This window comes from Ictidomys tridecemlineatus, chromosome 8 (genome assembly GCF_052094955.1).
Source record: "Ictidomys tridecemlineatus isolate mIctTri1 chromosome 8, mIctTri1.hap1, whole genome shotgun sequence".
Lineage (NCBI taxonomy): Eukaryota > Metazoa > Chordata > Mammalia > Rodentia > Sciuridae > Ictidomys > Ictidomys tridecemlineatus.
Window position 1 is genome coordinate 96,842,866 of NC_135484.1, and position 14,608 is coordinate 96,857,473.

At 32.4% G+C, this 14,608-nt stretch overlaps 1 protein-coding gene across 2 annotated transcripts in view; it reads left to right on the forward strand.

Moving 5' to 3' along the window:
* The first annotated feature begins 7,215 nt into the window (after positions 1 to 7,215).
* Positions 7,216 to 14,608, forward strand: part of Bmp5 (bone morphogenetic protein 5) — a 112,535-nt gene continuing 105,142 nt past the window's right edge. For both annotated transcript variants that reach the window (XM_040282834.2, XM_078019856.1), the window contains exon 1: positions 7,216 to 8,437. In XM_040282834.2, the coding sequence (XP_040138768.2) occupies positions 7,948 to 8,437 (490 nt within the window). In that variant the 5' untranslated portion in view covers positions 7,216 to 7,947. The remainder of the gene's footprint in view (positions 8,438 to 14,608) is intronic.

Genomic DNA, 14,608 nt, shown 5'->3' on the forward strand with positions numbered 1-14,608 from the left:
TTGAACTTGCGCAGATTTCCATGGAAATAACTTTTGCCAATTAGAACCTTAGAGATGCGATCAGTTGTATTGACATTTGTTCCACTCTGACCACTGGATGTTATCAGACTGGTCTTGTCTAATGAGGCTTTCTCATTGATTTAAGAAATATATTTGAAAATATATGTAAATGAATAGTATATTTATATATACTATAATATATTTATAGTATATTTATATATCCCTGAATTAAATTAGAAATTGTAGACAATTTGGCTTAACTTTATTTTTCTAAAACTGATTGGAAAATGATATACAATTGATAAAATATTAATTATATCTATATATTTTTCTTTTCTAGAAAATGTGGTAAAACCTTAGACATTTAGAAGACATACCACATAGTAGTATTAGCACCTACTATTAAGACAAATATATCTTACATCAGAATAAAAAATTTTGAAAATAAGAGGTTAGTGATTTTGACTCAGTGAGATTATACTTTATGGTAAATATGGACTGACATTAGCATATAATTTTAGTAGTGGTAAGTAATTAAGCTATTTTCTTGCATTTTATTATGTGGCTGCATGTCATTAAAATTCAGACTTCTTATTATTTGCTTTGTTATTGTTGTTATAACTTTGTCCAGAAATATTTAAACAATTGTGAATGTTTCAAAGGGATTTGTATATACTATGAAAATTCTGATCTTCTAGAGTTGTGTCAATAGTCTACAAAATTTGCAATAATTTCTGCAGAAGCATCTTAAAACTAAAATACATTTATCATATGGGAAGAATATTATCTTATTGTAATTTTATATCACCACTGCCTTGTTAATGAACATGCAGCTGTAGAAAATACAACTCTTCAAGAAGGAAGAAGAAAGAACTGGAGATTGGTGGGGGAGGGTAAAATCCTTCTCTGTAGGAAAAGAGGAGTGGTGAAAGGTGAGAGATAAAGAAAACAGTAACACACTTGAAAGGGAGTTCTAGATAAGAAGACTAGGAAGGATAAGGTTTTAAAAACTGGAGACAGATAAGAGTTTATTGTGAAATGGAGGAACAAAAAGATATAAAGAGAATGAAATTTTTAGGAAGAGAGAATCAATAGATTTTCAATGTTAAAAGTATCTGGGAAATACAGATAGAAGATCCAGGGTAAGGGAAACCTCAAAAATAATCATGTATATGAGGTATGTGAGCGTGTGTGTGTGTGTGTGTGTGTGTGTGTGTGTGTGTGTGTGTATGTGTGTGTATGCATGTTCCTGGTGACACACCTCTAAAACCCAGAAATTGGGAAAATTTTAGAACTGAACATACCCAATATAGGCATGAAAGTCACCTGTTGTGTGAGTTCAGACGACTGAAATTTTAAATTGAATTTTAAAGTTATATAATGGAGGAGTGTTATGATTTTAATTCAAGAAAGAACAGCAAATGAGAGCACAGAGAAATATGTAATAAGTAGATACCATTTTGAAAAATACATTATTACTCTGTGATATAGTAGGACTTCATGTATAACAATTTTCATTTTAAACTTGGTATTTACTTGTGTGAGGTCCTGGGTTCAATCCCCGGTATTGGGAGAAGAGGAAGGAAGGAAGGAAGGAAGGAAGGAAGGAAGGAAGGAAGGAAGGAAGGAAGGGAGGGAGGGAGGGAGGGAGGGAGGAAGGGAGGGAAGGAGGGAGGAAAATTTAAGTTCTGTATTCAAATACAAACATTCAACGAATTCTTCTAGAAATAACTGATCTTTGAGAAGATCAAGGATTGTCTGTTTTATTTAATGTTATAGAAGGTATGAGAGAAGATAGTATTTATTGTATATATGGGTATAAAATGTTTTCTAGATGTAAGCATGGTTTATTTGTTTAAATAACCACTCATTACATACCATGGAATTTTATTGGCAATCAAGGAAATTGATTTTAATTTTAATTTGGAAATCTTTTATAATATTGAAACATAGTCTTATTTTATGCACAGTTGTTGCATGTTGCCAAAATTATTTCTTAGGAGTTCTCAAAATTGTCTACAAATTAATAGTATTACAAAATTCTGATGCTTGAGTCCCTTCCTTAGGGGTTTGACCATAAATATTTCTTAAAATCTTCTCCTGTCCCTAATATGCAATTCTAATGTGAAATCTGGTTTTGAGGACATTTGCATTAGAGGGATATTATATACTTGCAGCTTATATATTAATAGTGATTATCCGTCTTCTCCATTGTTGGTCATATTTCCTCAGTATTAAGTATTAAGAAACGGAGTCATATCCTTTTAATGTTGCAGAATATTAATGGATCATGAGTAAATACACCTCTTTTTATTGCTAATGGACAATTTCTATCATGTATTTGGGACTAATTTGTTAGGCTCTAAATTTATTCTGCAGTTTCTGGAGAAGATTCTATGAAATATTGTCTGTTTCATGGGACAAAATATGCTAGTAAAACCCTTTGATTAAAATGTTACAAATAATAGTAAGCATGGGATCAAAACAATTTTGTGTCAGATAGTTTTAAATCTTCCTTTAAATTGTCTCATTTTGAACATATGATTAGTGACATAGATTTTATTTTCTACTGGTGATCACCTTGCTGCTGGGGAATTATGGAGTAAATTGGTAATTGTGCCTTTCACTGAACTATTGCATTTCTGTGGGTTTTTATTGTTCAGATGCTTGTAGTTAGAGTCAGCCATCTGCACAAGTGAAAAGTATGAAAAGTGTGGGTTTAAGAACTTGGGTACTCTACATGCCTTATTTGGGGCCTTTTCCCATGTGCCCCACCCCACCTCCCACACCAGAGTTTATTGTGTAGTTCTTCTCTGTTCAGCTTTAGCATGTATGCTGTTAATTGCTAAAGTTTGTTTAAAAAAAGTCTTCATTTTCAGGGCTTCTTGCATTATAATATGGGCTGTTAAAGTGCCACCAAAATAAAACACAACACATAAAAAATCCATTGTAATTCAAGGAATGAGGTATTAACAGACAGGAACAGACATTGCTCATATGGGTCTGGGGTAACTTTAATTCAGTATAGGGTTTTCCCATAATAATAGACCAATAGATTTTGCAATTGATGATGTAACTTATTGTATAATACTTTTCCTTCTGAGTCATGACAGTTGTCTCCTATTGATAGGAGCTTGTAATTGTATAACTATGGGATAAGACCTATGATAAGCAAGTTTTGTTTGTTTAGAAACTTTATTAGGTTGGTGAAACCTAGCAACTAAGAGATACAGCATTCCATCAACTTGTAAACTTAGTGAATCCATATAACTGTGCTACTAGAGAGAACTGTTGTTAAAAAGATCCCTTGTAATATTGTTCATCTTTGTTAAAAAATCAGTTATTCAACAAACATTGAGCTCCCAATATATTTCATATTGATGTACAAAATAAATTCAGCCCCTGTTTTCATTCAGCTTGCATACTAGCTAACATATGAAGGGAAAAAAGTATAAATATACTTTAATTAATAAATACATAATTCTATGCCCTTAATCAATTGAAAAGATAATTCTGTATGATTATAAAGCTGTAACAACATGAACCTTGTGAGTTTGTTGTCCTATCTGAAGTATGTAGTATGTAATATTTTCATCACAAGCATATGATAAATGTTTCTTGAATGAATAAATGAATTAATGAATAATCCCAAATGTTGGATTATTGTGAATTAATTTTTAAAATTACAAAGTGCTCTACAAATGAAGATATTGTTTCACAAATGACTACAGTATTGCTTACTGATCAGCCTACCTAATTATTTAAAATCTGTTGCTATGGATGATGGATGAAATATCTTGCCAAACAAACTGACCCAATATTTTGGGGTGAGCTAATTGGGGTCTACTTTTGGATATAGTCACTAGACTGGTGGTCCTCTCATAGTGTTGAATTTTTAATGATTGAATATTGCTTTATTCTCTATAAGTAATTATTAGAACACCTACTCATAAAGTAATATAAAAAAATCTTAAAAACACATAATAATTCAAAGCATTTTGAAAAGTCATCTGCTCACTTAAAACTACTCAGTAATGCCACCATTCATTAAAAATAATACCAAACATTCCAAAGTTTTGGTGAGTATTTTTACTATTCATTTCCAGGTTTTCTTTAACAGCTAGTAATCAAATGGAGGAGAAGCAAATCTAAGTCAGATGGTGGTGTTGTAGCTCTGCTCTGCCTTCCTTTGGACCACTGCAGTACACACCATCCTCTGTTTATACGTTTGGCTTAAAAAGAGAGTGAACTGAAGGCAATTTAATATCACAGATGCTGCTCTGTTATGCCCGTGCAGCTGCATTCACCAGCTTGATTCCAGAAGGGGCTACCTTCCCTGCTCTCTCCATTGCTACCAGCCTCTTCAACCTCCTGAGCAGCTTCATCTCCACCTTTTTGCCTTACCCACTCAATGTAACTCAAGATAGCTAGCTTCTGCTTAAAAATTTTATGATCATATTATAATGGTTTTGTATTATTTTCCAAATTTGAGAGATACTTTAGGAATTCAAATACCATTTACATTGGGTATCTCTAGAATTTGGTGTAGTCTTATTTTCTGAAGGGAGATTTTGTTTCAAGGAGAAAACAACACACCAGCAAACAACAACAAACTAGAAGTGAAATTGGAAGAACCTTCTAGAACAAAACAGACTAGTAATCAACTCAAATTCCTGTTGAGCTAGTGTCTTTTGAAAAAGCTAGAAAAAAAAATGAAATTTGTCAATTGGACATGGTTGATTTCTATATCCATGGAATAAATGTGTCTAATTTTAATGAGAAAAAGAAACCTGAACAGAAAGAATGAGTTGAGAATACTTCCTATGTGGATTCCATTGTCTCTGCTTCTTGCCAGAAGGTCATTATGTTAGTATAGACCCAGGCAAAAACTAAATTGTGAGGGGTGGATTTTTACTAAGATTTCTCTTCTTGAAGTGTACTTTCTTTAAGAACAAGTCTTGTGATGACCTGGGTTGTCTTTAGTCTTCACCTTTCTTCTCCTGCATATGATTATTCAATAGGTTTAACTCCTTGTCTAATATCAAAATACATGCTTTAAAATTTGGAATGTTTATACTTGGCAATGACAAAATATTTTATCTTTCAATTTCCTTTCTTATACTAAGATACAAATCCTACCTAGAAATTCAAATGATATGGTTAAAGGCATTTACTTTTCATAAAAAACAAATCAGACATTTTGTTTAGGCACTAGCATTTCCCCTTTATTCCTGGAAGGTTTTGTCTTTATTTTCTTTTCCTCATTGCACATGTTGATCTTTTTGGAAAAAAATGAGTGTTTGCCAAATCTAGTCTTAAGTTAGAAGGGAAGGTAGGGGGAGGGTGAACACTAAAACTTGTGACCAAGAATAGTAGCAACTGATTTCCAAAAAGGAAGACTATGTGCCTGGGTAAGTGATTAAGTTATAATTATACCAATTGATATCATAAATCATACTTTGGGAAAATGACTTTTTGAGACTTGTGACACCTAATCTCATTTTTATTTTTTACATGTATTTTAGGGAAAACCACCACATATGGAAGATAATAAGAATGATTTCTTTCTCTAGTGTGGTGCATTTTAACTTTATAACTCCATGCTTAGCCCTAGAAAAATGAAGCAAATTGATAACATTGATAATTTATTTTAAAACACAGGAAAAAAGGGTAACCTACAATATCTGGGATATGTCTTATAAATACAGAGAAATATTTTACTTTTAAAGTAGCTTATCTGAATCTCTGTTGAAGACAAGAAATTATTAGTTTGATTTGCATATTAAATAAACTATTTCAAGGATTTAAGTAGTTCAAACCATTTTTTTATTGTTGTTGAAATAGTATTTCTTCACTTACTTCCAATCTATACTTCTAGTATTCTTTGCAATCGCTGCTACTGTGGCATCCTGCATGATTATTACTAAAAAAAAAATTTTCAGCAAGGCACATATCACACAGCATCATTGAGTTTTAGTGTCATGAGTTTGTATAAGACAAATGATGCACACAATAAGATTCTGCAAGCCCTTTCAGCATCTTGCATTTACCAATAATCTGAAAACTTGTGAGAAATATGACTTTTCTTTATACACTCAGAGGAAATATGTAAAAAGAAATTAAACAAGAAACCAGGCGCCTCTAGGTAAAGGAAAAACATTAAAATTTCATAACAGTTCTAGAATTTGCTCAATAAATTTATGTTGGTATCAGAATGCTATTCAAGACAATGAAAGTACTGTGAGTCCTAAGGTTAAGTGAGTGCTTGTGAGGAAAATTATAGCTGCACAAAAATATTGTAGACTTCCAAATTTTAAAAGCATTAAACATTAAGGATAAACACATACTTTGCTCATTTCCTTGGATTAAGTATGGTATTTTAGAAAGGTGTACACTTTCCCCATTTTACCCATCAAATTTTAGAAACTCAAATTTCAATCTACATGTAGTCATGAAGAATATTAAATCCCAGCCGACTTGTGTTTATTTGCATGGGTTAAAATAAATTAAAGTTCTGAGAAATATTTATGGGAAATATCTAGTTTGTAAGACTGTCTACATTTCAACTGAAACAAGTTAAGAACCATGATACAACATCTTAGGATATATGTGTTTCAACTGTACTGATTTAATAAGAGAAATATGGCTATACTTTTCTATTTAAAAATTTGATATGTAAAGACACTTATTAGAGCTGTGTTATCTACTGAAGTAGTGTAACAACTATTTTGTGAGATATATTTACAAATGATTAAATTTCTACTGTGGCATTTAAAAAAGTCTAGCTATCATTTAGAAACAACTAATTAACCCCAATTTTCAACCTGTTCTTTTACTTTTTTTAAAAGAAGAATTCATCAATGATTTTTAAAAAGCTAGAAATAATCTCATATAGAACTGAGACATATCATGTTAAATTAGCTACAACCAGAGACTTAATGTAGAAGTGTATTAAATGTGTGCCCTTAAAAGACAGAGAGCTCTAAAGGAGTGCTATATAAAGTGGGTGGCAAAGTTTTTAGAAACTTCGCTACTTGAAAAACCAGCTTTTATTCCCCCTGGAACTCGTATGTCCCATACATCACTGTTCTATGTTAGATGTGTGGTTATAAAATTGTGAAAATGGAGGCTTTTCTGGTAGCAAAAGGGTTAAGTTCTTTTTGCTTTACCAGTTTCAAATTACAATGAGAAGCCTCTTCTTTCCCAGCAGGGTTGTGCTTACACTACTCTTTAGATCTCTCTGGAAGAGGGCTGGTATATTTGTGCCTGCTGGAGGTGGAATTAACAGTAAGAAGGAGAAAGGGATTGAATGGACTTACAGGAAGGATTTCAAGTAAATTCAGGGAAACACATTTACTTGAATAGTACAACCTTGAGTCTTATTTTACACTAAGACGATACAAAAGATGTTAAAGTTATCACCAAGCTGCCGGACAAATATATATTCCAACACCAAGGTGCAGATCAGCATAGATCTGTGATTCAGAAATCAGGATTTGTCTTGGAAAGAGCTCAAGGGTTGAGAAGAACTCCAGAACAAGTGAAGATAACTTGGGAACTACAGTTTATCAGAAGATCAGCTTCCGTTAATTCAAATACCAAAGGCCTGATTATCATAAATTCATATAGGAATGCATAGGTCATCTGATCACATAATATTGGCCGTCTTCTGCTCCATCAATGCAGCAAAAACTCTTAGCAACTGTGGATAACTGTAAATCTGAGTTTCAGCTTTCCTAGAAATAACTACTCTTGACACATTCCAAAATATTTAAAATAGGACAGGAAAATCAGTGAGGATGTCGTGTTCAGAAATGTCACTGTCATGAAGATAGGTAAATTTGTTTTTACAGCTACTGGGAAAGTGTACCTCCTAGCAACTTAGATTTCTTTTTAAGAACAAGGACAAGAAGGACTAAAAATATCAACTTTTGCTTCTGGACAAAAATGCATCTGACTGTATTTTTACTTAGGGGTGTTGTGGGTTTCCTCTGGAGCTGCTGGGTTCTAGTGGGTTATGCAAAAGGAGGTTTGGGAGACAATCATGTTCATTCCAGTTTTATTTATAGAAGACTACGGAACCATGAAAGACGGGAAATACAGAGGGAAATTCTCTCTATCTTGGGTTTGCCTCACAGACCCAGACCCTTTTCACCTGGAAAACAAGCATCCTCTGCGCCTCTCTTTATGCTGGACCTGTACAATGCCATGACCAATGAAGAAAATCCTGAAGAGTCAGAATACTCCGTGAGGGCATCCCTGGCAGGAGAAACCAGAGGGGCACGAAAAGGATACCCAGCCTCTCCCAATGGATATCCTCGTCGCATACAGTTATCTCGAACAGCTCCTCTGACCACCCAGAGCCCCCCTCTAGCCAGCCTACATGACACCAACTTTCTGAACGATGCCGACATGGTCATGAGCTTTGTCAACTTAGGTATGTTGTTCATTTATTTTTTAATCTGTGTTATTACAGAGTGGAAGTTTTCCTAATGGTAAAGTAGCTGCTTGGTAGGTGGCCGTGTTTATACAAAGTCATTTTCTGTAACTCTTCTCTCTAGCTTCTGTTTCCTTTCTTTCACTGATAAAAGGTAAGATTTTCCTTTAGGCAACAAAGTCATGTCTATATCTATATATTTAATGTGAAATGCTAGAATTAAAGTTATAGTTTGGGTAGATTTGGGTCTCTTCAGAGCTTGTTAAAATTTCAACCTTGCTTAAATATATGAAGAAAAAGGCCATAGTCTAAAAAAGGGAAATTTATGAGGATAAATGCTTTAGGCAAAAAAGAAAAAGAAAAAGAAACAAGCACATGTGGGAAAGTAAAAGTAACATCCTGAACCATTTTTTTTTTTGTTGTTGGAAATTTAAAAAACGTATACTTTCATGTACTACTTAAAAACTCTCATGTAGGTGAAGCAATTACTATAAAATATTGATAGGAAATTAACCAAGATCAAATAATACTATTAAATATTACTATCAAAGAATCTGGGATGCAATTCTGAAATTCTATGAAAACTATTTTAGAAAAGAAGCCGTAACCTAACATTTTTTTTTAACTATAATGATGAAAATATATCATACCTACTTGATTTTTTCCACAGACAAGAGACATGTGAATCATGCTTTGATAACCTTTACCTATACATAATTTTTCTTTTATTTGAGGTAAAATATATAATTGAGAATTTTTGTAAGTAGCAATAATATTTGTGAATAATTTTTGTTAAATTATGTTTTATTCAATGCTGGAAATTTAGGGTAGTTTTTAAATGTCGACAATATCAAATAGTAAATTGGTGTCCCAAATTCTCTCTGACAATAATAGTAAGAGTTTATCAGTTCAAAAAACTTTTACAAGGGATTTTGTTCTTTTAAATATTTCCGTAAAAACTAAAGGTTAATATACTATCCTTAAATATTCAAAGGAAAATAACATTGAATGTTTAATTTTTGAAGACTAAAAATTTTACCAACAAATTTAATCAACTGGAAAAAGCTGAGAACTTTCTAATGCAAGAACTTTTAAAACACTATTTTAAAAATTACAATCTGCTTTGACTTAAAATCGACATGTTTTATTACACACTTAATTAAAAACTTCCTCATATCTCAAAGCAAATATTCTTTGAAAAGTCAGATTGCAGCAAATCTTAATGACACATGGATGCTTTTATAATATATGTTGCTTAATATGCTCTGCTCATTTGCTTTTAGCAATGACTCCTAGCATGAAGGATAAGGTGCTTAATAAATCATATGTCTTATGTTGGAGACAAAGCTCTCATTATTAAGTTTTAGTAAGTCATCATTTGTGGTACTGGTCAGGTATTCTGGAGGCCTTTTCTTCTATATATAATTAACAGGTTTCACTTGGACTTCTAAAATAGCTTAATTCCAAATTAGTTTGATTCCTTTTTCCTAGTGTAAGAGGCATGAAAATGTAACTCAGAGTACGTTTGACTCTGTAGCATTTCTAAAGTATTTTCAAGACTTTAAATTTAAGCTACAGTATTTTAATAGTAAATTTCCAATCTAGCATAATTTACATATTCAAAAAAATTTAAATCACTCAAAGTATCAGTTCAGGTCATCTAAAATCTGACAGACATCCTCTTTTTAAAGTATTAAAATCAACTCAGTTATTAATTTATTCTAATAATGTTTTATTTTAATTGAGTATTTTGATCGTTTGTAAGAGAAGTATATGATTATTTTATAAAAAATTAAGTCTTTTTGAATTCAGGTGCCATTACATTTTAGAAATCTACATACAACAAAAAAGTAAAAAACAATAAACAGCTTTATTAAGTGATTTCTATGTTCTTATTTTTTATTAACAGACATATTTTTAAATCATTGAAATTTTGGTTATATTGTTTATATTATAATAGCACAGTGATTTATAAGTTTATTACCAAGAAATATGTTCATTTATTTAATTCTAGAGAAACAATATTGGATATAAACTTTAGAAAACTATTTTTATTATACTTGAACTACTAAATAATGGCTTATCCTCACTAACAAACCATATCATTTCTTCATCATCTAATAATTCCAAACTAAATTCTTACAAGAAATTATTGATTCTGATACTGGCTGAATGATTCTAGTAGTCTCTGAGGAAAATAGAACCATGATTTTATCACCCTTATAACATGCCTTCTAATATATCCACTTCTTACACCCAATCACTACTTAGTAAAAACTTATTAACTTCTGTATTATTCCACAGTAAAACAGGTCAAAGCATACTCAGAAAAGGTATAAATGTAATATTATTATGAAATGCCCTAAGACTATTACCTGCAACATATTTCATGATCTTATAAAACCCAGGAGAATTTTATTTATTTTTTGTGTATCTTACAAGATGTATATATAGTGGAGACTAAGTGCAAATGAGACAAATTAACAGCAGAAATGGATTTGTACTCAGGAAGTAACTTGAACATGTAAATATGTGGAAAGAATCTGTTGATATTTCCCATAATAAGGTGAATTATATGGAAAGGATCTACTAGAATACTTTTAAAGAATTCTTTCATATTGTCATCTTCAAGCCAAATAATGGATTTGGTGCATTTATCTTATCATTTAGAAAGACATATTTTCCAATATAGATTTTGCTTATCAAGAACAGTTAAACTTAATCCAGACTCAAAATCATATTTCATGAAATATCTACTTTTAAAAAATGTGCAATGTATTTGTTATATCTACTTTTAAAATTTCCAGTGAGATAATTTTGTGTTCATAAGTGGAAAATATAATTTTCTAAAAGGCAAAATAAAATGTAAATAAATAGATTTAAGTCATGTAAACACCTAATACAAAACCCAAGTTGTCATTTTAACTTTAAATTATTTTAGGTGATTTGCTCACTTTGAAGAAACAAATACAAATGGTTAATTGAATGAAGAGTAACTTTTTACTCTTTTGTATGCATTATTCTTAGGCCCGATTTTGTCAGTCTCATAGTAGGAGATCTTTGCAGGTTGAATTCCCTTGTTTTTCCCTGAAACTGCTGAATACCAGTGGAAGCTTTGCTAAATCAATACCACTTTATTTTGTTTGTAATAAAATCACCTTACTGGTAACTTTTTTTTTAGCCTCTCCTTTTCAACAGTGTTCTGAGTTAGTTTATATATTAAATACCCATGCAAAGGAAAGCAGTGATCAGATTATGTGCTTTCAATATTTAAGTATATTCTTGTTTATATAAAGAAAAAATGCATTGTATTTCTAAGATTTTTTTTAAATTAGAAATCAATTTTTATTTGATCTTGACAGTATAACTAAAATGACATAACATTGTGGATGTTTCAGAGGAAATTACAAAAAAACAGTAAACACAGGAAATTTACTTTTGTATTATTCTTTGTATGTCCTTTTATGAGAAAGTTGAACTTTGGTTTTATTAATGTTATTTTATTCACTGATCAGCTAGTTGGCTTGCAGTCAAATCTATAGATATATTTCAAGAATATACATTAATGCTCAAGCATTAAAGTATGTAAATATGATGCTTAAAGTTTTTCATGTTTTCTAACCACATATTTAGTGTGTTAGATATGAAAGAAAACAAAGCTTTCAAAAACTTTAAATTAACTCCTCCTTTTCAAAATCATTGGACTCTCATGATATGGGAAGAAAAAAATGTTATGTCTTAAATTGACAGATTTGAAGGACATCACTGATATTTATTGTTGTTTCTGGCTAACTCAAGTGCCAGTAGAGAGGAATTTATATACACATCTACCTGAAGATGCCTATCTATGTTCTCTGCAACAGGGTTATTAACACCTGTGTAACATAAACACAGCCATAAACACATGCAAGAATTCTTTTTTGAAGTGGGGGATGGGTTGAGAGGAAAGATAATTTGAAACCAGTATAATACATGCTCATGGCCTGTGCCTGGAATAATAAATGCTAATATTGGATAAAACAGCAGTCATTCTTTAAAAATTTTAGCTTTTGAAGAGAAAGACATTATGGAGGGAAGAAAAAAAAATTTTTTCTCTTCCTCAATGACCCTTTGCATCCATAAATGTGACCACAAGGATTATTATTCCACTTAAAAACATTTGATTGTCAAATGCAGCTACCATACATAGTTATAATAATGATAGTTTAATTAAACATTTTTGAAACTTGCAGGGGTCACCGACAAATAGCCAATTTCAAAAGTTTAATGAGAAATAACAATGGGAATAACATCTGAAGACAAGGCCTGGAAGGATTTGGGAGTCCCCCACCATCACCTCCAGCTCCTTCCCTTTTCTCTTCTCTCTTCTCACCCCACCCCCAGCATTCTTTGGTCCTTCCTCTTTAATTCTGTGGTCTCTTTAGCCCCAGGCTGTCTGGGCACCTCTCTCCCTACTACCCCCACCCCTTCCTGGGGTCTGCCTTTGGTCCTAGTTTCTTCATACTTAGAGGCTTAGATTAGTTGAAAATCAATTAGTTCCAGTTTGAGAATTTAGGTACAGTCTCCTGTTTTCTCTCTGGTTAAGAAAGAAAGGTTAGGATGTGCCAATTGCAGCCTCCACCCACTGGGAGAAAAGGTCCCCAGGGCTTCAGAGCAGCCCTGGGTTTGCCAGACCCTGTAATTGTTTCTCCTTCATCCCCTTCTTCAGGGTCTCCTCATCTCTCTTGGAGGCTTCCATTGAGAGAATTTAGTATTTCTTTTTCTCTAGCCTTAGAGAATCATTAAAGAATTAAAAATGGAAATTCAAAGGAAAGTGAAAGAGAGGAAACAGTACAACCTTGAACAAAAATAATTTATCAAAATCCAGTTCCCATCTAGTTTATAAAAAGCTTTTGTGTTTATTATCTTTAATTAGTACACATGTCACTATAGTGAAGAAATTATTATTCCTTTTTTTAAAAAAAATTCAGAAGAGATGATAACAAGACGAAGAGATCAAAAGTAATAATTGGAGGCATAGAACAATGTTGATGACACAGACAGAAAGAAAACAGTTTGTAAAAAATACTTGAAAGAAAGAAAATGACTGAAACCAGTCATTAAAGGCAGGTCTTTGAGTTTGCAGGTGGAGGGTGTGTTGGGAAATCCTCAGTCTACCTCATACTGACACAGCAGCTAATTCAACATCCCCAACCACATCATCTCCAGGGAAAAGCCTTTCATCCTTCCGCACTAAAATACCAAAGTGGGGAAAAGTGGGCGGGGGTGTCTCAGTATGTGTATACAAGAAGCATACAGAGGGTCTACTCATATTTACAGTCATAAATAATGTAGTAGCCCAGCTTTAAAAGAAATAAAACAAAACAAAACATAAAAAACAACCCACATGTTAAAGGAAGAGGCTTCCCTGACTCACAGAGAGGGGCTGAGATCAGAGGAGCCACTGAAGAGTTGGAGGGAAACAATGAATCCCTTGTTCTAAGTAATATTTATGAGTGCTTCTTTGCACCTTTGGTTCATATTTTATTGGCTGGGCTGTGGGATTTCCCCATTTGCTCATCTCTTTAAATAATACCCTTGGCTAAGATGTCCTTTAAAACACACCAGTCTGTTCTGACAACTAGCTCATTTACTTGGGAGGGGAAGGGGAACTATTTTGATTTTGATGTCAGATTGGGATGATTAAAATTCAGCTTACAAAGTTTGGCAGTAAAATAAAAATAGTGATGATAGTATTCACCTGCTTTTTTCAGAGATGTTTAAGAGAATCCAAATAATCAACTGGTAACCCCTTGGTTTGTAAGAGTCTTGTCCAAACGATGGTTAACACACTACAATCTAAAAAGATAGACAAAAAAATCTATTAAAATACACAGTGTTTAAGATGAGGAGGAAAGTCATTTGTAGATTGGTAAGAAAGATCTTTGGCACTTTGAGAGAAAACAATTACAAAAGCAAATTTTTGTATCCCGAGACAATAAATCATCCTCTGTTCGGAAGGCAGTGAAATCAAGGGCTCTCCTGTAATATTTTCATACCAAAGCCTTGTTTAATTATGCAGAATTTTATGTAGAAATTAAACTAGGATTCTGCAGTTTTACAATTTCTAAGTCAATGAACACCTTCTCTTTATAATCTATCCTTTTATTTTTCTTTTCATAAACAGCAGAG